The sequence below is a fragment of the Lithobates pipiens genome, unplaced genomic scaffold (assembly GCF_037356315.1).
Source record: "Lithobates pipiens isolate NorthernLeopardFrog02 unplaced genomic scaffold, aLitPip1_a1.2 Scaffold_8, whole genome shotgun sequence".
Lineage (NCBI taxonomy): Eukaryota > Metazoa > Chordata > Amphibia > Anura > Ranidae > Lithobates > Lithobates pipiens.
Genome location: NW_027507903.1, coordinates 509,071,058 through 509,094,100, shown reverse-complemented (window position 1 = coordinate 509,094,100; position 23,043 = coordinate 509,071,058). Strand labels below are relative to the sequence as shown.

General features: G+C 41.3%; 1 protein-coding gene across 1 annotated transcript in view; it reads left to right on the top strand.

Moving 5' to 3' along the window:
• FBLN1 (fibulin 1) overlaps positions 1-6,545 on the top strand; it is a 171,999-nt gene extending 165,454 nt beyond the window's left edge. The window contains exon 17 of the mRNA XM_077469354.1: positions 3,117-6,545. Within this exon, the coding sequence (XP_077325480.1) occupies positions 3,117-3,256 (140 nt within the window). The 3' untranslated portion in view covers positions 3,257-6,545. The remainder of the gene's footprint in view (positions 1-3,116) is intronic.
• The last annotated feature ends 16,498 nt before the right edge of the window (positions 6,546-23,043 follow it).

Here is a 23,043-nt window from a genome sequence, read left to right as displayed (position 1 = left end):
AGGGAATAATTAGAACTCCTTTATTGCCGTCTGTGTCCCGATTAGAGGAATATAACCTCACTGCCTGTCCTGGTGACAACCGCTCACACCCTCATACAAAGGATGTCACGAAACCTTCACAGCAGGGCAATAACTTCTCCGCAGGATGTGGAAACCTTGCAAAATGATCTGAACAAATTAAAGGTGTGGGCAACTACATGGCAAATGAGGTTTAATGTTGAAAAATGTAAAATAAAGCATTTGGGTGGCAAAAATATGAATGCAATCTATACACTGGGGGGAGAACCCCTGGGGGAATCTAGGATAGAAAAGGACCTGGGGGTCCTAGTAGATGATAGGTTCAGCAATGGCATGCAATGCCAAGCTGCTGCAAACAAAGAAAACAGAATATTGTCATGCATTAAAAAGGGGATCAACTCCAGAGATAAAATGATAATTATCCCGCTCTATAAGACTCTGGTCTGGCTACACCTAGAGTATGCTGTGCAGTTCTGGGCACCAGTCCTCAGGAAGGATGTACTGGAAATGTAACTATGTAAGATATCAAGTATTGCTGTCCATGTGCACACTGGGGAGAGTCACCCTCTTTTTTTACCCTACCACTATTGTCACAGTGGGGCAAAATCCAAAATTTATAAAGCTGTCTCCGGAACAAGATAAGAGGAAATCATCAAATGGGAGCACTTTTTCCAGTAATAGCCAACTAGGAGGGGATTTCCTCTCTATATGGAGAGCTTTTCTTTACTTTCATGTTGAATCTCTGGGATAGGTTGTGATGGGTAATCTTCTCATCAAGATACACATGGCAGGGGAAAAAACCCAATAGCAGTTCTAACCATTCTCTACTCTATGCAAAATAAGAAAGAAAGATAAAGAAAAAGAAAGAAAGAAAAAAATTTACCTGCAAACAAAAATGAAATGAATGCACATTCATTCGATGTATACGTATAAGCAAAACTTTTTTTGTTTGTTTTGAGAGTGAAGGTGAAAGGAAATTGCATATGTTGGGTTTTCCCCAGAACAGTAAATCTTCCCGTGGGCATACTAGTTATTCCCCCACTTTGAAAAGTATTTCCTCTCACTTCACCCATTTGGTTATTGGGCAGGAAGTGAAGTGAATCACCCCAATGGGATGCAGATGGTAAAAAGAAAAAATAAACGGACAGGGTTTATAAATCTTCCTTAATCTCAGTATTCACACATCAACATTTGCGGCACAGTGGTGTAGTGGTTAGAACTCTCACCTAGCAGTAAGAAGGGTCGCTGGTTCAAATCCCAACCATGACGCTACCTGCATGGAGTTTGCATGTTCTTCCTGTGCCTGCGTGGGTTTCCTCCAGGTACTCTGGTTTCCTCCCACAATCCAAAGACATGCAGGTAGGTTAATTGGCTTAGTATTGTGGGCTCTTTGAGGGTAGGGACTTATGTGAGTGTGCAATGTACAGGGACAATTGTAGACACTCAGGTTGAACTAGATGGACTGGTGTCTTTATTCAACCTTACTAACTATGAAACTATGAAACATTTGACAGACTTCTGACAAACAATCATGCTGGTCTAGTGCTACCCCAGTAAGGGCTGCTGGTAATAGCTGGTTCCTCCCTATAAGTACAGAGGCTGCCAATCACCACAAGAACTAGTCCATATACTCCGGCTCCAAACACTTGGTCTAGGGGATGTATTTTTAAAATGCATTGCTTGCAGAACTTTAAACAGAAGAGGGGTTAGGGCCTGAGATACTCCAAAATGCTGCACAGTAACAAGGGACACTCTTCTCTATGCTTCTTCTCCAGGATTCCTATGAGCATGGGGGAATGGCCAGTATTATGAGAGCTGTCTCAGTCCACAGCTACCTCTGGCACATCCTCTTACATCCCAAAGCACATCAAGTCACCCAGGGATCACAATTTAGGGTCAGTGCTCACAAGTCCCCAGGACAGCTGCACACCTACCAGCTTCCTAAAACATGGTTCGGTAAAGGAAAAAATCCTTCTGCAGACCACAGCCAGCTCCTCAGAAGATCACTCCAGGTCCTCAGCTTTGCCACAGCCAAGACATAAAAGAACAGCAACACAGTCCACAGTTTGCCCCAGGGGGCAGCAGTCCCAGAGGCATTGGAAATCCTTTCTGCTGAGGAAAGAACCATCTCTCCAGGGCTTCAGACTATTTAACACCTCACCAGCCACCTTCTGGACACTCCGCTCCAAGGACTGGTTAGGCCATGATAAATATTCAGATTGATCATTTGAATCTCCCTCCCTATGCTCTAAGAGATTTGGAGCAGGGAGATGCAATTAAACTCCCCGCCTGTGAATCTCTGAACAGACCAAAGCAAATAATCACTGCTCCCTTGACTACAGAAAGAGCCAAAGGCAAAATTTCTGTGCAAAATCAGTGCTTCCAGCCAATGATCTGTGTATTCTGATGGGGGAGCCCCCGTTGTCAGAATACAATAGTGCAGCAGGGAAGATCCCTTGTTTAGATGCAGGGATCTTTAAGTTTTGTATTGTTCAACATGGCTAAATGAAAAAAAAAGTCTGTGTATACTCTGCTTTACTCTGTCCAAAATGAGAAAAAAAAAACATTTTTTTCCTTTAGTTTTACTTTAAATAGCCACCCTTCACACAGTAAAAATAATGGTTAAAAAAGAAGGAGATTCTACATAACTCTAGTGCCAGGTTTCAAGGAACTCATCCTGTGATCTCTGCTAGGGGACTGACATTCAGACAGAGAATCTCTGGCTAAATTGGCCTCATTGGTGGAGACTGTCTCTTCAGTACCTTGGCATTGGTCATGTGAACAGGCACTGGAGGAATATGAAAAAGGAACATTTCATGTATGTCATTTATTAATGTTTGATGAGAGCATGGAAGTTCATTTACAGCTTTCACATTCTATCCTCGACAAGATAAATCATAGCTGCAACCTGACTGAAAGGCTTTGGGAATTCTTCCACTTTTCTTTGCACTAAGACCTTCTTCATCAGTATTAAAACTGCAGTTTGGTTCAACTTAGTGGTCATTCCTTTAACCTTACTATGTCACTAGTTTGTATAAATAAACCTTGCTATATCTTTTACAATTTCTTAATTTTAACCAATGCTGCTCTTTTTACAGGTGTGGTTCGTCAGATTAAACCCATTGTGGGCCCCTTCCATGCTACCCTGAAACTGGAGATGAACTATGTGGTTGGCGGAGTCTTGTCTCATCGTAACATCGTCAATGTCAACATTTTTGTTTCTGAATTTTGGTTCTGAGGGGCTGTACATCAGAATTGCTATTTTTACACTAACACCAGTTACCTTACTCTGATTTGTCATAATTAACAAATCATTTTCCAAGTGTTAATACCATGTCATCTTCTTATGAAGATGCTAGTGAGGGATGCTGTACAATGTCAAAGAGCACCTGTAGTGTTGGAGAAAACAAAGGAGGAGGGTAGGAAAGATAGACACGGGGGTAATTTAGAAGTGTGATGTTAAGTCCTACCTCCTTTTCTTATTAGCCCTGTAGCCTTTGATAGCTAAGCCCCACTTCCATTTTGATAAGCTCAATTCATTTTTTATACGGCAGCTGTAAAAGTGTTGGAGTGTGGTAGAGTTTGGTCTCACATAAGATGACAACCAGATGCAATGGGGTTGATTTACTAAAACTGGGGAGTGCAAAATCAGGTGCAGCTCTGCATAGAAACCAATCGGCTTCCAATTCCACTCCTTATTTGAACAAGTTGACCTTAGAAGCTGACTGGCTACCATGCAGAGATAAACCAGATTTTGCACTTTCCAGTTTTCCAGTAAATTAACCCCAATGCCTCCATAGGGCAAACTGTTAAACTAACCTGTATTCAATTTTAAACTTCTAAAAGTGGAAGCCACAAGATGTTATTATCTTTGTTAACCAAAAAAGATTCCGTGCCCTCGCTGATTTTATTTCACTCTGTTACTGGGGTCTGACTTCTCTAAATTCAAGACTCCATTTAATACCATTCCATTGTCCATTAACCATTAAGTGTGCCTTTGCTGACCACTGAGCTTTTCAAATTGGACAGGGGAGTATCAGTTGGTGAAGCATGGCCATAATGTCAGGTTCCAGTTAGGACCTGTGTTGACAGGCTTTTGTTCGCTTCAGGAGGATTTTGTCTTCTCATACAAGTCTATGCAGGTCAGAAGGTGGCCAACGGGTGGTCATGTGCACCTGTCAATGCAATGAATGACCTCAGAAGGGTCTCAAACAGATGTCAAACTAATGCCATTAACACAACCCCAAAACCCATTCACACAGTACCTAATACTATTCCAAATAATAATTGCATTGACTGCTCATAGGCAATGCATTTACTTTTAAAAGTTTAAAATAGACTACAGGTTCACTTTAAGGCTGATAAAGGGTAAACAAAATAGAGGCATGAATGTCCAAAGCAGCCCTTAAAGAGCAACTATCACAAATATATATAATCACACTCCTGCCCTGCAGTAATGGTGTCCTTGGTTTGAAATCCAACCAGGACACTATCTGCATGGAGTTTACATGTTCTCCCTGTGCTTGCATGGGTTTCCCCTGGGTACTCTAGTTTCCTTTTGCACTCCAAACAAATTCTTGTAGGTTAAACTGGACCTAATGTGTTAGATAGGGATGCTAGGCTGTAAGCTCTCTAAGGGCAGGGACTGATGTGAATGTACAATTTGTAAAGCACCGTATGTTGTCAGCACTATATAAATGGCTGTAATAAATAAAAAAATACATAAATATTATACCCATTCACCATACAGTACATATCCAAACAATAGTAAATCAGTATAGTGTTAAAAAATACCATCTGACACAGATATCTTCAGATGTAGATATGTAAGTACCAGGTTCAAAAAGTGATGATAGCCATGGTAAAAAAAAAACATTTGTGGGTGATTGCAGGCTCAATTTGTTAAAACAAAAATGGGGGAAGAGGCTGCAACAATTGACATACTGGAACATTCCCTGGTTTCCAACCTGAAAGATTTGCCTATATTTTTTAAACAGCCAAGCTGTGCTAGCCCAACCCTGCCTGTCTAGGTGGACAGATGTTAATTAGTTCTTCTGTAGAGGATATGATTCCCAGTATGAATCCCAAATGAATCCCAAAGGAAAAGCTATTAGTGGGGGCTGTGGTGCCACAGTACGATTATACACAAGAAAGTGGCTCTTTATATATGGCTTGATCATTCAAAGAGAAGTTTTTTTATTTGTTTTTTTTAAATCATACTTATCTAGGTGGATGCAGCATCAGTCCGATGCTGCATCTGTCTCCCGCAGGCTCCAAGATTGAGAACTGAGCAATGGCTGAGAGGCTGAGCCATGTGCCGATCCAGGCTTCTGGGTAGATCCCAACCATATGGTCATGATTGTTCCCCAGCCTGAACTGGCACTGTGACATCAGCTGACAGCGGGCTCACAGGAGTGCAGAACGAACTGCACTCTTATGATCCACAGGAGAAGTACCAGTGCAAACAAGCTTTGGCTGTACTTCACCTTTCAGATGTCTAGGTTCCTTCTTTCCAGTTAGAAGGAAGAATCCGAGAGTAATATGGGACTGTGGATCCAGTAAGGGGGGACAGCTACTCTATTAACTATTGCAACAAAAAATTAAACTTTTAATCTAAAGTGGACCCAGCATTAGATATCATTTTGCTAGTGCACGCATATGTAATGTGTATATGTATATATTATCTCTCACAGAGGCCAAAGTATTCCCCATGACAAAGCTACAATATTGCAGTTTGATCACTGGGGGAGAGGAGACTGAGGAAATGCTTGCCTGTAGCTGAATGATGGCATCAACTTAGCCTAAGCAAAGTCTAGTCAGCATTTTTATTGATACTGGTTTTGTATATTGTCACATGAAAGATATTCATGCACACTTGTAAAGTAATTGAAAAGTCTAATTTAAGTGAACCTACAAACCCCCATCCTTCAACTGCCTCATCCCTTCCCACACACATCACAAAAATGCTTCAATGGTTGTCATCATCACTTTTTGTACCCTGGTACATGTTTTACAAATGTACCTTCAGAGAGTCATAAAGATTTATTCTTTAACAATAAAAAAACAATGATAACTGTGTAGAAATGTGTGTTGGCCATATTACAGTATGTAAAACACAGAAATGTATTATATCTGTTTGGTTTAAATATGACACTTCCAGAAAAACTTTTTACTGAGTTTTTCAAAAACCGTGTTGACATCCCCTCCTCCTTCATAGCATTTTTTTATTTTATTTTTTACTGATTTTTTATTTTGATTTTTTTTTACAAAAGTACAAATGAGCTTTAAAGTAGAAGCCACTATTTTGCCGATTAAGGATTTTATTTTATTTTCGTGAGTATAATTTATGTCCATTAAATAACATTTTTGTAACGCTTCCGCATTGTGTTTTTCTAATACATAATTGTGTATTACTTTTGTATGTTATTTCACACAGGATACTGTTGTAAATTGGATGTTTCTTTTTGGAAGTTGAGATATTCCAGTGATGGCATTAAATAAAGAACACCAGTTGTTTAATTATTGAATGTAGAGTCATAGCAATGCATTTATTCACAATAAAACAGATACATTTGTAGTGATATCTCCATATGAGCGTGCTACCTCCATATGAGCTGCTGGATAGGATGGTTTCTCTCGCTGGGAGGCAACTATCTAGACAGAGGTGCTCTCTCTCTCTAACTCCCTCGGTGCTATAAGGAAGAACTTTCCTGGGCAGTTTAATATAAAACATCTCTCTACTCCTCCTACTGCATAGTAACTATTAGGATCTGTTGTGTAAGGAGTCTATCCATGCTCCTGGTCGGAGAATGGTAAAGCATAACATCAATATCTCAGTAGAGGGTGAGAAGAATAAAAACCAATCTCTCCTTCTCCTATCACTGTAGCCCAGCACTTGGCTACATATTCCCCCCCTAAAACTCTTTGGTCCCCAAAGATGGACCAAAGTCTTTCAAGCACATAGCATCCATACCATCAAATTAACTGAAACAAGTAACTTAAGATGAACATCAATTAGTATGTACATAGACCTAAATAATTCTCTTTGACCTGAGTTCAACAAGAGAACCTCCCACTAATTGTTGGGGGGGGGGGGGGGTCGAGGTTATCCTGTTTGTCTGGCATCGATGTAGGAATGGCACACCTGGGCATGTCAGGGGGTGAATACAGGTTTCCCCCTACCATATTTTGTGATAAGGAGGGTAGGCATATCATTAGTCCATTGTGTCATGTAGATGACCTCTTCTGAGCTTTCTCCAGAGGTTTCATATGTCAGTCTGTTTGTAACTGGATGTGCATCCTATTATATCCATTTATACCTGATCAGGTCCACAAAAGTAGATCTGCGCTCACACACACGTAGTGCTTTCAGTCAGTCAAACCTGAATGGGCCCAACTCAGCATTGCAGTTTAATCACGGGTTAAAAGCAGACTGACAGAACACCCGTGTGAAAGGGGGCTAAATGCAGACATCCCAACCTGCAAAAACTCCTTTCAGGGAGGTGGCAAGCTAATTTCAGGGAGGTCATGCTCCATGCCGACAACCCCCCGATTCAAAATAAAATACTATAATAAAATAATACTTTAAATATAATGTTGTTTCACACTCACCGACAATGCACCCTCACTGTGCCCATTTGCAGCCTCATCAGTGCCAATGATGCAGCCTCACTGTGCCAATCTGCAGCCTCACTGTGCCAATCTGCACCCTCACTGTGCTGATCTGCAGCCTCGTCAGTGCCCATCAATGCAGCCTCACTGTGCCCATCAATGCAGCCTCACTGAGCCATCAATGCAGCCTCACTGTGTCCATCTGCAGCCTCCTCAGTGCCAACAATGCAGCCTCACTGTGTCCATTTGCAGCCTCACTGTGCCCATCTGCAGTCTCACAGTACCAAAAATGCAGCCTTGTCAGTGCCCATTAATGCAGCCTCACTGAGCCATCTATGCAGCCTCACTGTGCCCATCTGTAGCCTCATTAGTGTCAACAATGCAGCCTCACTGTGATCATCTGTATCCTCATCAGTGCCCATCTGCAGCCTAACTGTGCCCATCTGCAGGTAAGTCTTAACTGTTCAGTGGCCATCCACTGTAAACAAAGCCCCGCCTCCTCATCCATGATAGACGGTCAACTTAACACTGATACAATGCTGGGAAATTGAATCAGTGTTCCGTCTATCATGGGTGAGGAGGCGGGGCTTTGTTACAGTGGATGGCCACAAAAAAGTTAAGACTGCAGCTGCATGACACAGTGGGAGACACCCGCTGTTTGTGATTACTCCAGGCTGAGTAGCAGTGCAGGCTCAGCCAGGAGATTGTGTCTGTGAGCCTGCCGTCAAATGCGAGAGTATCCCGCTAGTCACAGGAGACTTGAGATGTCTGTAAATGTGCCATAGGCTTTAAATGACACATAATAGTTTGAGCTCATACAGGGGTTGATTTGCTAAACAATTTAAATGCATAGAAATCAATCAGCTTTCAGGTTTTTTTTTTGTTTTTTTTTGCCAAAGCTTAACTGAACAATCTGAAGTTAGAAACTGATTGGCTACCATGCACAGCTGCACTAGATTTTGCGCCCTCCAATTTTAGTAAATCAACCCCTATTAGTCTGATTTACTAAAGGATCTGAGGATGTTCTCACAAAAAAATGTGTGAATGTTCACTTCAATAATCCAATCACGTGCAGATGAAATAAGTAAACTTGTGCGTCTCCTTTCCTTTGTCCAGCAAACCATAAAGCCCAAAGTCATACTGTACTTTTTGATATCCTGAGCTGTGTGTACCTTGTGTACCTTTCATACTAAAGTACAACTAATGTCCTATAGATGGCACTGTTGCCCTGAATGGTGTTTGCATACATTTTTCTAAGACAATCCTGGTGACTGTAGTTGTATTCTTCTTTCATGAACAAAATTATAATTACTTTTTAAAGCACTCATTTATTACTTTTTTTAAAAAGTCCAGAAAATAATTATTTTTTTCTGTTTCATAAAGCCTCACCTTTTCTAATGTAAAAAATATTTCAGAACCAAAAGCTGTCTGTGGCTATTAAGTAGCTGATATGACTGCATTTAACTTTTGTAACAAACTGAGTCTTTTCACTGACTTGTATTATTTCTAAAATTAAGATAAAAAAAGTTTTAGTTAAAATCACTGTGCTACTCATGAGTGCGCTTACAAAATGTAAATTGTGATCTTTTAGGTAAATCACCATATTGAATTTACTGTATTACTTACAATGGAGCTTTCAGCAACTTTAAGTCTGCGTGAATATATTTCTGACATGCCATATTAGATATGAAAGCATTAAATATAAAAGGATGTATCTGATGCTAAGTCCATATAGGCTATAGGTTAGCCTTCAAATGCCTCTTCGGTTGCAATAGGTAAAGTAGTCCCAGCTCAACCCTACTGGATTCACATTCCCTTACTATTTACGAAATGCACAGACACTGAGCCTCTACTGACAGAAATATGTAGGCTACTATTCATTTTAAAATGCTAGTTGCCTGGTAGTCATGCTGATCCAATGTCTCAGTCACTGATCTGGAACAAGTGAGTTATGTGGTCTTCTATACCTATAAGAACCAGATATTTTTCTTCACTTGGCATCCAAATGTAGCACCAGGCAAATGAAAGGAAGGTAAAAACAGCTAGCGGGACTACCATAAAGGTGATGTTTTTCTTTGCCCTGTATTAAAAGATGACTTAGTTGTTCTCGATGAGGAGAGTTCAATATTGGTTTTAATAGTTTTATTCTGTGTTGAGCCCTGATGAAGGAGGATTAATTTTGCCTCTGAAATGTGTTGGCTGCGTTATATGACTTGTTTTAATCAAAATTAAAATGATCTTTTATCTGATTTATGGTCTGGTGGTCCTTTCTGTATTTCTACCAACAGAGATCAGATTTCTAGCCCGTCCCCAAACTTAAATCGCTTTCTGTATGGTGGTCCAGAGCTGTTTGAGAGTGCCGCAGACAAGAGATGGTCTCTGACCATTTTGACAAATGATCATCTCACCTCTATGATTTCTCTAAGAACCAGTTCATGCAACTGTCAGCTTCAGGTGACCAATTAACAATACAAAACAGCTGACTATCACGGAAAACGTGAACAAAGCAACATCTAGAGAAACTAGATGTAAGCGTTTGAATGCTTAAAATACTGCTGAGCCAATTTTTAGTCTAATATTTTAGAAGGCCAATTCCCGCTGCAACATGAACTGCTTATTAAAGAGTGCCAAACTTGCAGCGGTATACAAACTGGAAGTGTCTGTTTGAACATACTCAAGATTGTATAGACTCCGGAGATGTAGTCTCCTGTTTATCAGGCCATTGCTCTGGCCACAAACCTTCCTTCTTAAACCCCATTTAATGCCCAGTATATGCTTTGGATTTGTTCAAATGCGATGGACCCAATAGGCACCTCCCCTTTTCAGCACCTCGACCAGCCAAGCCACATAAATCCTAAGTACGATATTCCAGTTTGTTACCCATAAATCCCAGCTAGTGCCTTGGAGACCATTACGGTGTCTCTACGATGTCTGATTATTGTATGTCCCTGAACCAAATTTGACGATGTTTGGTTCGTTGACCTAGAAAGGAATGTGGACCAGGCTCTAGAGTTACAGGCTAATTGCCTATCATTAAGGAGAAATAAGCCCAAAAATACGTTTGGATGAAGGTTGCACAGACTAAGATATTTCAACAACTTTGTTTATTTTTATGTTCTTAGAAAGTCTCTTTCCTAGATTTTGGCTCATTGCCTGTTACGTCCACCATAACCTTGTTTAAAGATTTACTTATTTATTTCAATTATAGAATGCTGACTTTTCTACAGTGCCTTATGAAGTACATATAACCATTCACATTAGTCCCTGCAGCCAAATGAGCATTCAATTTTATGTCCCTACTACAGGTATATGATCACTTACAGTCCCTTTAACTTCTACTACGTTTCAAGCTCACACATTAAGATGTTGTCTAGGGTCACATCCATGTTTCTGTGCTACTGAACTTTCAGCCTGAGCGTCAAACTCATTTTTTTGACATATGAATCTGCATATAACACAGTACATCTGTGGCCTCGTGTATTAACAATCCTCAAACCTGCCCCTTGTCAATTATTTTTGTAACCCTTATGAAGCCTTTGGAAGCCTCATTCTAAATACAGGAAGTTACCAGTACATTGTATTGTTCTCCTGTGATGTCATCCTTACTACCTAATTCCTGGATATTTCTTTACCTTGTTTCAGATATCTGCTGTTAAACCAGGTTACCTACCCTTTAAATTCCTGCTTGCCCCCATTGGCCTGTTAACCAATGGAACAGGCAATCATCTTCGCAATCAGCGCTGTACATATCCCTATGGAACAGGCAATCATCTTCTCAATCAGCGCTGTACCTATCCCACCTATGTGGTAACTACCAGTAACCATCTTCTCAACCAGGGCTGTACATACCTTGCCAGTGAGGTATCTCTAATGTCCAGCCTTACCAGTCATGCTCCAACAAGCTATCCACCCCTTGTCTATTGAACAGTGGCAAAATGATGCACCTGTAAGGGCCTTGTTGGCCTTGAGGCCTAAGTTGACAGCCCAGTTCTATCCCTCATGCATTAGGGTGTGGGGTGTAAAATACTGCAAATTACATAAGGACAGCGATACATGACAAGCAATTCCACAGCTTTCTCAAAGGCCGTCACAATAACAGAGGCAGGGTGAACAAATCCCCTGAGGGTCAGGAGGCCCGAGCATGAGAAAATATTTGTGAATGGGGCTGAGCCCTCTTCATCGTGTGAATGCCGAGGCTTAAAGATTAGTAGCCATCTCCAAACAAGAAGCTTGTAGCCCCAACAACAAGCGTATCATCTTTCTGTCAACAGCCGTCACTGCGATTTCCTTCTCCAGTCACCCTGAGCTGTGACCTCCGCTTTGTGAGGGTCATGCTCTGACAGGGATTAACACCGACTACTGAGCATTGGAGCAGACCAGACGAAATAAACAGTGGATGGCATAGGACAAGGCAGACTAACTATTGCTGCAAGCTAAACAGCTCCAGTCAAATAGAATAGCAGCATATTGTTCATCTTTACTGGTCAGAACACTTATTTATACTGGAATGCCTCCTGCAGGACTAAATATGTTAATTTCTTCTTTTTTCAGCCTAGATATTTATGGTCTTATTCAGAGATTTATTTAGAAATTGCCATGTTAACATTTTGCTAAACCTCTGTGTATGATTACTGCTTGGACTTGGAAGAAAGGTGGTATACCCCAAAAGTTTTTCCTGAAAACTTGACTGTTAGTGGAACAAAAAAAAGTAATGTGGGCAGTGCTCGATTGTGTTGGTGGCCTTATTCAGTAGAGCTCCTAATCAAGTGCATTCCTAAGCAAACCTTTTTTGTGCATAGAGTAGGGAATAGTTAACAAATATGTATAGCGCATTATAGGTACAAGGGCAGTGGCTTCTTTGAATTTTGCCAAATCTTTTGATTCCATAGACTAGAACTATATGCAGATGCTGTAGGAGCATAAATGTTTTGGCTGTAATTTACAAAGATAGCTCTCTGTGCTTTATAGCCGTCCCAAAATAACCATTCAAATAGGATGCGCACTATTGGTAGGTGCACTCTCTTACTCTTTGTTCTTCCTTAAGCTGGAGCCGCTGGCAACGTCTCTTAAGTCTTCTCCTGAGGTGGTCAAAATGGAAACAGGACATCCTGGATCTGCAGGGTGAGAGCTGGGAGGATATGTGGGATTATCCCTTCACCTATTTTGTATTGGCTAGGGATAGACTTATGCATTTCATGTTTTTGCAAAGGATTTACATTACTCCAGCCAAATTGGCCACTATTTACCCTTCTGTCTTGGTGGAGTGCTGGCTGTGCTTATATGCCTCAGCTGCCTTTGGCCATATCTTGCACTGCCAAGTGGTCCAGGAGTCCTGGTCGGTTGTATTACTGATGATGTAGCATTGCCATTAACTGATATCTTTTGGGATTGGTGGAGAGGGTTGCTCTTGATAGGGCTCTGAGGACCCTACTACGTATTCTCCTGTTCTGTGCTCGCAAAGCCATAATTCTCCACTGGGAAAACGCAACCATACCCACTCTGAGCTTCTGGAAAAGTCTGCTGATTAAAATGAAATTATTTTACAAAGAGGCTTATTTAGGTAGAAGTGCCCCAAAAACTTTGCTAAGATTTGGCAGCATTGGCTTTCCACCCCTTCCACCAATGCCTAGGTATACCCATGTTTTTTATTACTCTCTGAATGCTATTATATACTAAATGTGAATGTTTTGGGTCCTTCTATATACCAGGACACTTCATAGACCTTATTTCATTTTGTGGCCCCCTGCTTTCACCACCACAAATTGTTAACATGTTCCCGCCATCCTGAAAACCTAAGATCTGGAATAAAAATGCAGTTATCTGGTGAACTTTGAGGGCCCGGTCAGATGTACTGATATCAGGATTTCATCCCTATTGTAATTGCCTTGCATGGGGTGCAGCTTGGGGTTGGGAGAGGGTCGAGGGGATCTGGGGTAACTGAATTTTGTTTTTGTATTTGTGTACTTTTTTTGTGTTTTGGCTTTAACGTGTGAACCCTGCGTGGCTACAATTTTTCAAGTGTGGACTATGTCACCGCTTATAGGCTCTGTATGGCTAAACCTTTCAATGTTAACCTTATTTTCTTTATGGTGTTTTACACACCGAGCTTTGCTTGGCAGTCCAAGTGCAATATTTTGTGCTTTTCTATACAAAATAACAAATAACAAAATTGAAAAAAATAAAAAGAGTATGTATAGCTCAAACTTTTCTTTTTTAAAGTTTGGATAGAGTACGGGAACTCTCGTTTTATGTTTTGATGTCTTTGTCTTGTTAGGGAGACTTCTCTTTATTTCCTGTTTAAAAAATTCAAAAAGAGAGGAATGCCACTCTTCATTGTTATTGGAGGTGGTTTCTCCCTGCTTTGCGATATGAAAGATTTTTATGCGCCCACCTAAAAGTGTAACCCCTTCAAAAAAAATTTCATAAACAGACGAAGAAGGGCTAGAATCTCTCATGTTTTTATTGCAAATTCCCATTGAGGATATATATTTTTTTCTTCCTCTCCTGGTGGCAAATTTGCCACCAATCAGGTGGATGAAGAACCCCCCCTTCTCCCGCTGAGACATTTTATTCTCCTGCCGCTGTCAAAATACACTAGTTAGTGATTGCAACTGATTGACTGATAGGATCAATGAAACATTTTTCAACATGTCCCTTCAACAGAAGTCAACTAAAAAATGGGTAATGGGGAAGCAGGTAAGCCCACACACTGATCAGCTAGATTTCACTCTGAGTATGGCCAGCTTTATAGAAATTCTTACTAGCAGTAACTCAACCAATTAACCAACCAGAATTCACTCTAAAACCAAACCAATGCAGCATAGATTCAGATGGGTTACTGCAGTTAAGAATTCGCACTGAAGATATTTGTAAACTCTAACATTGAGCTTCCCTTTTTTGCTATTTTCGTTCTAAATATAACATTGAACGCATCTTTGTTGTTTGTATCTCTGGAGGAGAAGCATTGTCACCCTAGGCTGCGTGCTCTTGATTTGGACTAGAGATTACACTTCCCGCCTTTATCTTCTTCATAACATACTGGTGGTCTGTAGTCCACAGAGGTGAACTGGGCAGGACTGGTGACAGGGCTTGGGATTTCAGTGCAGCAGAGCCTGCCTTGTCAGCTCACTATAGTAAGTAAGAGACTCAATGGATTTCTGGCAGATCAACTGGTATTTTTCATGCTTGCAGTGTTTTTAAGGGACAAAACATAGGTAAAATGTGTATGCATTGCAGAGATGTACTATAACATATATACTGTATTTTTTAAACTATACCCAGACATACATTTTAACAAATTGATAAGCCTTTTAATAAAAAGCTGTTCACCATCATATTAAAGACAAAAAAGAAGACCACTATTTCCCATAATGTTGACTAAATTTCTCTTTTCAATTGATTGCCTTCATCTAATCGCAAAAATAACACAGACACCACAAATCCAAAGGATATTTTTAATGCTACATTTATAGTTGATCTTTGATTCATCACATACCATGACAGTGGAAACAAAACTGTATATACTATATGTACTGTACATAAAATGTATATTTTATTTTTGCAACAATGACATTTTGAGTAAAATTCCAGGACTTCCTGAGGTTTTTTGCACAATATCTGCACATGGTTACATTTTATTCACAGCCAAGTTTAACAGTTTTTCTGTGGTTGAAGCAAAACAAGGCATAAATCTGAGCAAATCCTAGGATACAGTTTTATTAGATGCAAGTGAAATGTGTTAATGCCATAGACATCTTGAATTACAGATGCCGAGGACCACGCACTGTGTTGGTTCACAGTGACAGCATGTCGGTGAGGGTGGAAAGAAAACTGCGGTGGGCAGTGTATTCAACTCAGATTGCTGTGCTGGGAAGGCATCATTTTTTTAAAAACAGTTGTCCACCAATGGCAGCCCCTCTGCACCAATGGCAGCCCCCTCAAAGCCTAGCCAGTACACATCATATTATTTTTCTACCAGAATCATTGGTTGTTTTCTGGTCATTAAAGACTGCAGATAGACACTTAGACAGTCTTTTTTTTTCAGTCTAAAAAGCCTAACTGAACAAGGATATTCCAAAACCAGGATTTCAGCAGAGCTCTGCAAATATCAGTACTGGATGGACAGAAATACAGATACTTTTGGCAGATCCCAAGTACGTTTTTCAATTGTGGATTATTCAATTTGCCTAAATTCAGGTTTAAAGTATATATAAAGTTTTATTTTTTTCATTTAGGATCGAGCAGGAAAGGGCCAAAACTCCAGTCAGTTTTAACTTTTTAGCTATTGGTGGCACATTGAGAGATTTTAATTAACTTTGTGCTCTGTTGCCATAACAGGAAGTGAGGAAATTTCTCCAAAGTGAAGAAGGTTGTCATTAGATCAGGTGTCCGCATTGAAAAATGTATTCTCTATTCCTTTTATGGTGACACAGTTTGGATTTAGCTTTACTTTCATTTCTGGTGACAATGGCCATCAGAAAAATGGGGGGGGGGGGGGTACATCTCCCCAGCAGCAGGGGCATAGACAGCAATAAAAACTTGGCAGGGTTCTAAACCCTCCCTACTCTGTCCAAGACACGAAAAGGCTTTATTTATCAGCTTCAACTATGTAGTGCAAGAGCCTGCCTGATTGCATACAATTTGAAAGTGCTTAGGTTTGACCTCATAATATATGGTTTTGGTAAATCTAAACGAAACTTGTACAAAAACATTGTAAAAAAAATTGTATAGTGTGTAGCCAGCTTAAAAGGGTTGTAAAGGTAAATGTTTTTTCCCCTTAATGCATTCTATGCATTAAGGTGAAAAAACATCTAAAAGGTCCCGGCGCCCCCAGCCCCCCATTTTACTTACCTCACCCCTCGAAAGTCCCGTGCTCGTCCCCCGACGTCCTTTCCACCGTTCAGCCTGGCCGCTGATTGGCTGGAGTGGATGGATGGAAAGCAGCGCAGCCATTGGCTCGCGCTGCTGTCAATCATATCCACTGACGCGGAGTGCCAGGGGGCGGGGCCGTGTGATACAGCGAGCGGCTATAGCCGCCGGCTGTATCACGGAAGCGCGCCCACAGATGCTTCTCACCATGCGAGGGAGCTCGCATGAACGTGAGAAGCATCTGCGAGAGGAAGCCGAGACAGCTGCCGAGGGACCTCAGAAGACCAGGTTCGGGGCCACTCTGTGCAAAACGAGCTGCACAGTGGAGGTTAGTATAACATGTTTGTTATTTAAAAAAAAATAAAAAAATTCACTTTACAATCCCTTTAAGCTATGTGGGAGGAGAAAGGGTGTGGTTTACTGTGTTTTTCGCCTGTGTATGTGGGCTCATGGAGCTGTACATGTAAAGCTGTTTTCCCAGCTGGGAGCATGCATTTCAGAGTGGCTCCAGGGGGACTCTGCAAGGCAATCAAAACACCCTGTAAATGAAAGTCTATTGGTCAAATTCTTCTAGTTTGGCTTTTGCACAAGAGTAAGCATTGACAAGGAAACTAGTAAGCAATTTATCAACCCCATAAGTTATTACTGCTGTATTAGGCCCCTTTAACACTGAAAGACCAATCGGGTCCGCCTGACAGTTTTTCAGGTAGACCTGATCAGACCATCCATAGCTCTCTATAGAGCAGTGGATCTCAACGGACATGTGTTCAGTGACACCTGCTGACATCCAATCCAATCCTGTCTGCTAAAAACAGATGAATGGGGATCAATGCCCCATCCATCTTGCAGATCGGATGACAGTCAGATGGAAACGAACAGTGGGCTGTGTCTGCGTCTGCTCTCCATCAGCAAAGGACCAGACAGGGATCATCAGACAGATCCCCTGCAGATCAGTGTAAAAGGGCCCTTATGCTTTATAGATTAGGAGTTTATTAATTCTGGGCTCTGTAATACATGCATATTTTCCCATGTCTGTCTCAAATAAAGGAAAATACCCGTTGACCTGTCAAAAAATCCAGTGTGCTCCTAACTTCATGTTTGTGCTGATAACTCTGCCTATAATGTGCTGAAATCCCAAGTAGCTGGAGTTCTGCTGCATTACAGAATTCCTCCCCTCATCTAATCTCCATAACATATGGGGTAGATATTTTGTAGTCCAGCAAATCAGAACTCAGCATGGCTGACAATGTTGCTTGGGATTTCAGTGCAGAAGAGTCATCATTGTCAGATTACAACAGGAGGTTAGGAGCTCAATGAACTACTGGAATCAGGAAAAAAACAATTTTATTTTTGTCTCAAAAGACCTCAGAGGAACAGTATATTAAACCCATCACCCAATGGTGAGAATTGCTAAGTTTCAGGTCTAACACAACCTTTTCTCATGCAGGAATTTGAAGTACCCCTGTGAAGAAATGTGAAGAAAATCATTGACTCATAGGGGGGTTATTTACTAAAGGAAAATCCACTTTGCACTGCAAGTGCACTTGGAAGTAAAGTCGCTGTAGATCCGAGGGGGACATGTAAGGAAAATAAAAAACAGCATTTTAGCTTGCACAAAATTGGATGAAAAAATCAGAGCTTCCCCTCATTTCAGATTTACACCTTATATTTAGAGCGACTGCACTTCCAAGTGCACTTTCAGTGCAAAGTGGATTTGCCTTTTGAAAATAACCCCCATGGCATTGTCTGTTGGGAGGTGTGCTGTTATCCCCCTCTTTTAATGCATTGTTTATCTTTAAAGCGTCTTTTATCAACATAAAAAATTTAATTTCACATATTTTTTTTTGTTTTACTCCTTCCGTTGCAGCCAGCACTGAGGAAATCACACATCATTTTATATCCCAATCTTTCGGCTTCTATGTTCCAAATTGCAGTTCCCGCACACATACTTTCCTTCTCTAATTGGCTTCCATAAAGCATGTACTGGCTGGTTTTACAGAAAGACTGAAGGCGAAATGACAATTCAGACAATTTCCTGCAGGCAGAAGCAGCCCATTGTCATTCCTATTACAAAATATGATATATAGGAAAAACACTATGCAGCCCTTTCACATTTCTACAACCTTATGTAACTAAAAAGAATGAAATGAAAACACATTTTAAAAGAGGTATTACTTACACTGGTCATGATATACAGCACCCAAAAGTGGTTAATCATATTTCAGTGGATTTGTTCTGTAATGTTGAAGAGTTCCAATGATGCAAGTACAGGAAAATACCCGGTGATCCTGCCAGAAATCAAAGAAACTCCTAACTTGCTGTTTGGCCTGACAACACAGCGTCCTGCCTGCTGAACTACAGAACTCCATTTATCACCACCCCTTGTCCCACTCCACATAGATACAGTACATTGATTTCTTTCCCAGAAAATGAATGCTGCTGTCTTAGTCCTTGTACACACGGTCAGACATTCCGACAACCAAATCCGTCGGATAAATTCCGACGGATTTAGTCCGGAAGTGGTCCGGAAGTGGTGTTGCATACACACGGTCGGACTAAGTTGTCGGAATTTCCGACCGTCAAGAACCGGTGACGTAAGCCGCGTACGACGGGACTAGAAAAGGGAAGTTCCGCACCACGTCCGGCACCCTTTGGGCTCCTTCTGCTGATCTCGTGTTTATCGCGTGTTAGTAGAAGTTTGGTTAGAGACGATTCACGCTTTTCAGATTTGGGCTTCAGATCGTTACTGCTCTTTAGTTTGTGCTTGTCGGTGTGTATTTGCTTATATCAGTGTGTGTAGTCAGTTAGCATTTGTTGGTCATTGTGGACTATATCTTGGTATAGTACGCATTGATTTTCATTGCTTATTGTCTGCTCGTTTCTGGTTTTCAGTTCGTTCTTTCAGGCCTTGCTGTTTATCGGTGCCTTCTGTTGTCCGTTCTGACCAGCCAACCGTTTTCAAGCCATGTTTCGTTTAGGTACTTGTCGTAGAGTTCGTGCTGTGCAGGGGCTTGTTGTTGGGCTTTTGGCTTTGACACAAGCCCGGTCCATGAACAGGGCGAGGAGGAGTTCATGGACCAAGAATTGGTTGCTCCAGCGTGACCAGTTCTCGCACATGCCTTTGCTTCGTGAGATCCGGGAGAATAATCCTGATGATTTCAGGAATTATCTCTGGATGACGGATCCCGTTTTTCCCCATCTGCTGGCTTTGCTCATCACCACGTTGCGGTACTTGGTGACAGGGAGAAGTCTTCAGGACCTCAAGTTCTCGACAGGCATCTCCCCCCAGGCTCTGGGAATCATTATTCCAGAGACCTGTTCTGCCATAATTCAGGTCCTGCAGAAGGACTATATGAAGGTAATTTTTCTCCTTTAACATCACATTCTATGTATTTATATATAATAACGTTTGCTAATGTGTTGTATTTCTTTCCTCATTCCCTAATTACCATGATTGCAATATGCTCTAAATGATATGCTGTGCCCCTTTGTCCTCATGCATGCTGGAAGCTTTTCAAGTTCCTTTTTTTTCCTTCATTGCATATTTGCCTTCACTAACCTCCCCAGCATGCTCTTCTGGGGCCATAAACCTATAGCCTAGTCACTTAGCAATGTATTTTGTCAGCTCCATAGTATTGCTTTCCCCTAAACACCCCCTAAAATGTGTACACATGTTATGTGTGTGCTTAAATTCATGCAGAATGTGCCAGAGAGTGCCAGAATTCTTTTTTGTTGGACCAAACTCATTAGGAACCCCCCTCCCTCCAACTGTTAGTTTAGCTGATAGCAATCCTCTATCGGCTGACTTTGCCAAACCCAATACACACTATACCTACCTTTTTTTCTGGTCAGATTTATGGATGAATTCACCAAAGCATGTAGTGCAAGGGCCTGCCTCAATACTTTCAAATGCTACAGTTTAAAGTTTTTGTTTCTCCTATTATTATCTTGATAGGTAATAGTAGAATGTCAAAATGTGCTTCCATTTGTTCCTTTTTTTTGTATTATGACACTTCTTACCTGTCCGGTGGGCTGCCAATAGTGTAAGTAAGGAGGGGCTGGCCAAAGTATCATGCATTATTTCTGCATTCAGCTCTCAATGAAGTGGAGAGGGTTACCTGTCCAAAACATCCCACCCCCCCTCATTTTTGCAATGGGCCATCAGATGAAGGGGGGGGGGGGGGTTTGAGAAATCTGATAAAGGGACCTTATACTTTAGGCTTTAAATACTAATTTCCAAAAATGTTATACTGATATTGTCCAAAAATGTTTGTGTCTAATCTGCTTGCAATGTTGATGTGCAAAATTACAATTTTTTTTCTTGTTTCACTCCACAGTTTTTTTGTTGGACCAAACTCATTAGGAACCCCCCTCCCTCCAACTGTTAGTTTAGCTGATAGCAATCCTCTATCGGCTGACTTTGCCAAACCCAATACACACTATACCTACCTTTTTTTCTGGTCAGATTTATGGATGAATTCACCAAAGCATGTAGTGCAAGGGCCTGCCTCAATACTTTCAAATGCTACAGTTTAAAGTTTTTGTTTCTCCTATTATTATCTTGATAGGTAATAGTAGAATGTCAAAATGTGCTTCCATTTGTTCCTTTTTTTTGTATTATGACACTTCTTACCTGTCCGGTGGGCTGCCAATAGTGTAAGTAAGGAGGGGCTGGCCAAAGTATCATGCATTATTTCTGCATTCAGCTCTCAATGAAGTGGAGAGGGTTACCTGTCCAAAACATCCCACCCCCCCTCATTTTTGCAATGGGCCATCAGATGAGGGGGGGGGGGGGTTTGAGAAATCTGATAAAGGGACCTTATACTTTAGGCTTTAAATACTAATTTCCAAAAATGTTATACTGATATTGTCCAAAAATGTTTGTGTCTAATCTGCTTGCAATGTTGATGTGCAAAATTACTAATTTTTTTCTTGTTTCACTCCACAGTTTCCTTCAATGCCACATGGCAGATTGTGGCCTCCCACTTTCCCAATTGTGAAGGTGCAATTGATGGGAAACACGTCCACATCGTTCCACCCCCCAACTCGGGTCCTACTATTATAATTACAAGGGGTATAATAGTATCGTGATGTTGGCGGTGGTGTCAGTGACGTATGACTTCCTGTATGTGGACGTGGGGAAAAATGGCCATATGTCGGATGGTGGAGTGTTCAAGCGGACAGAATTCTACTGGCGTCCAGAGCGGCAGTCTGGGCTTGCCACCTCCAGAGGAGAATGTAGAATGTAGAAGGACTCCCGTTCGTTTTAGTCGGGGATGAAGCATTTGCTCTGATGCGGCCTTTCCCGATGAGGACCCTCACCCCGGATCAGAGGATCTTTAATGTGCAGCTGGCCAGAGCCAGAAGTGGAGAACACTTTTGATTAGCTTACCTGAAGCTGTGGTCTCCGACACTCACCTGTTGTAGTGCCAATTTCGCCAATCTCTCCTTCCTCCTCCTCTTCTGCTTCTGGTGTTGGTATTTCCCCTTCTTTGGGAGGTGTGGGGTCCCTTGTGTCCTCAGATGTCCCGAGTCTTCTCTCCCCTATGAGAATGTAAAAAAGGAATACTTAGCACACAGATATTTGAGGGAAGAAATAGGAATATGAAACATTGCTTGGAAGTGTCGTACAATTGTGTTTTTTGGCAGAGTTCAAAGGTGAAAACATTATTTTTGACACTTTCTAAAGCTGGAATACTTACCTGTTGTGTGAACAAATGTAGTCAAGTGCAAGTTGGAAAAACATCGTTTTAGAGTGGGCTGAAGAACGATGTTTATTACGAACGATTGAACCCATGAACATTTAAACTGTACAACATTAAATCAAAGCACATGGAGCAGTATGCAAGCAATAATAATAATATGAACACACGACAACTACTTACTTTTTTGAAGAACTCAGTTTCAGGTCTGACTAGCGTTTTCTCAGTTGATCCTTGGATCGTCGTACCCCAAAACTCTTCTGAAGACTCTTCACAACTTTAATCATGATCTTGGCATTTCTGATATTTGGGTTTGGGTAAGGTCCATACTTCCCATCGTTCCTCTTCAATATGTCCACCATCTCCAACATCTCTCCAAAAGACATATTTGAGGCCTTAAATCTTCTTCTCCGGGATCGGGACGTTTCTGGCTCCGGGCTTTCCTCGTCCTCCTCCTCGTTAGTGGAATTATTAGTGCGCACCTGCTGTGTCTCTGCCATGTGCTCTCCCGACTGCGCAGAAAGAGAAGGGCGGGGAATAGTCTAGAAAGAAGGTCAGGGGCAGGCGGATTTTCACGCATGCACACTGTATATAAAACGCAACACGCGTGTGTCGTACGTACGATCTGTGAGTAGAGTGAGGAGCTGACGTGCCGATCGTTCATACGAAGGTACAATTTTTAACTTTGTACATCACTAGCCTATACTTATTCTATATAGGATCAGTCCCTATGTTGGGACAAGATTAGGGGAGTTTAGCATGACATTATTATTAGGGTTTGTCTTGTGTTGTGTCTTGCAGACAAGAGGGATCCCTTCCAGAAATCTCATTTTATGGGGCTATT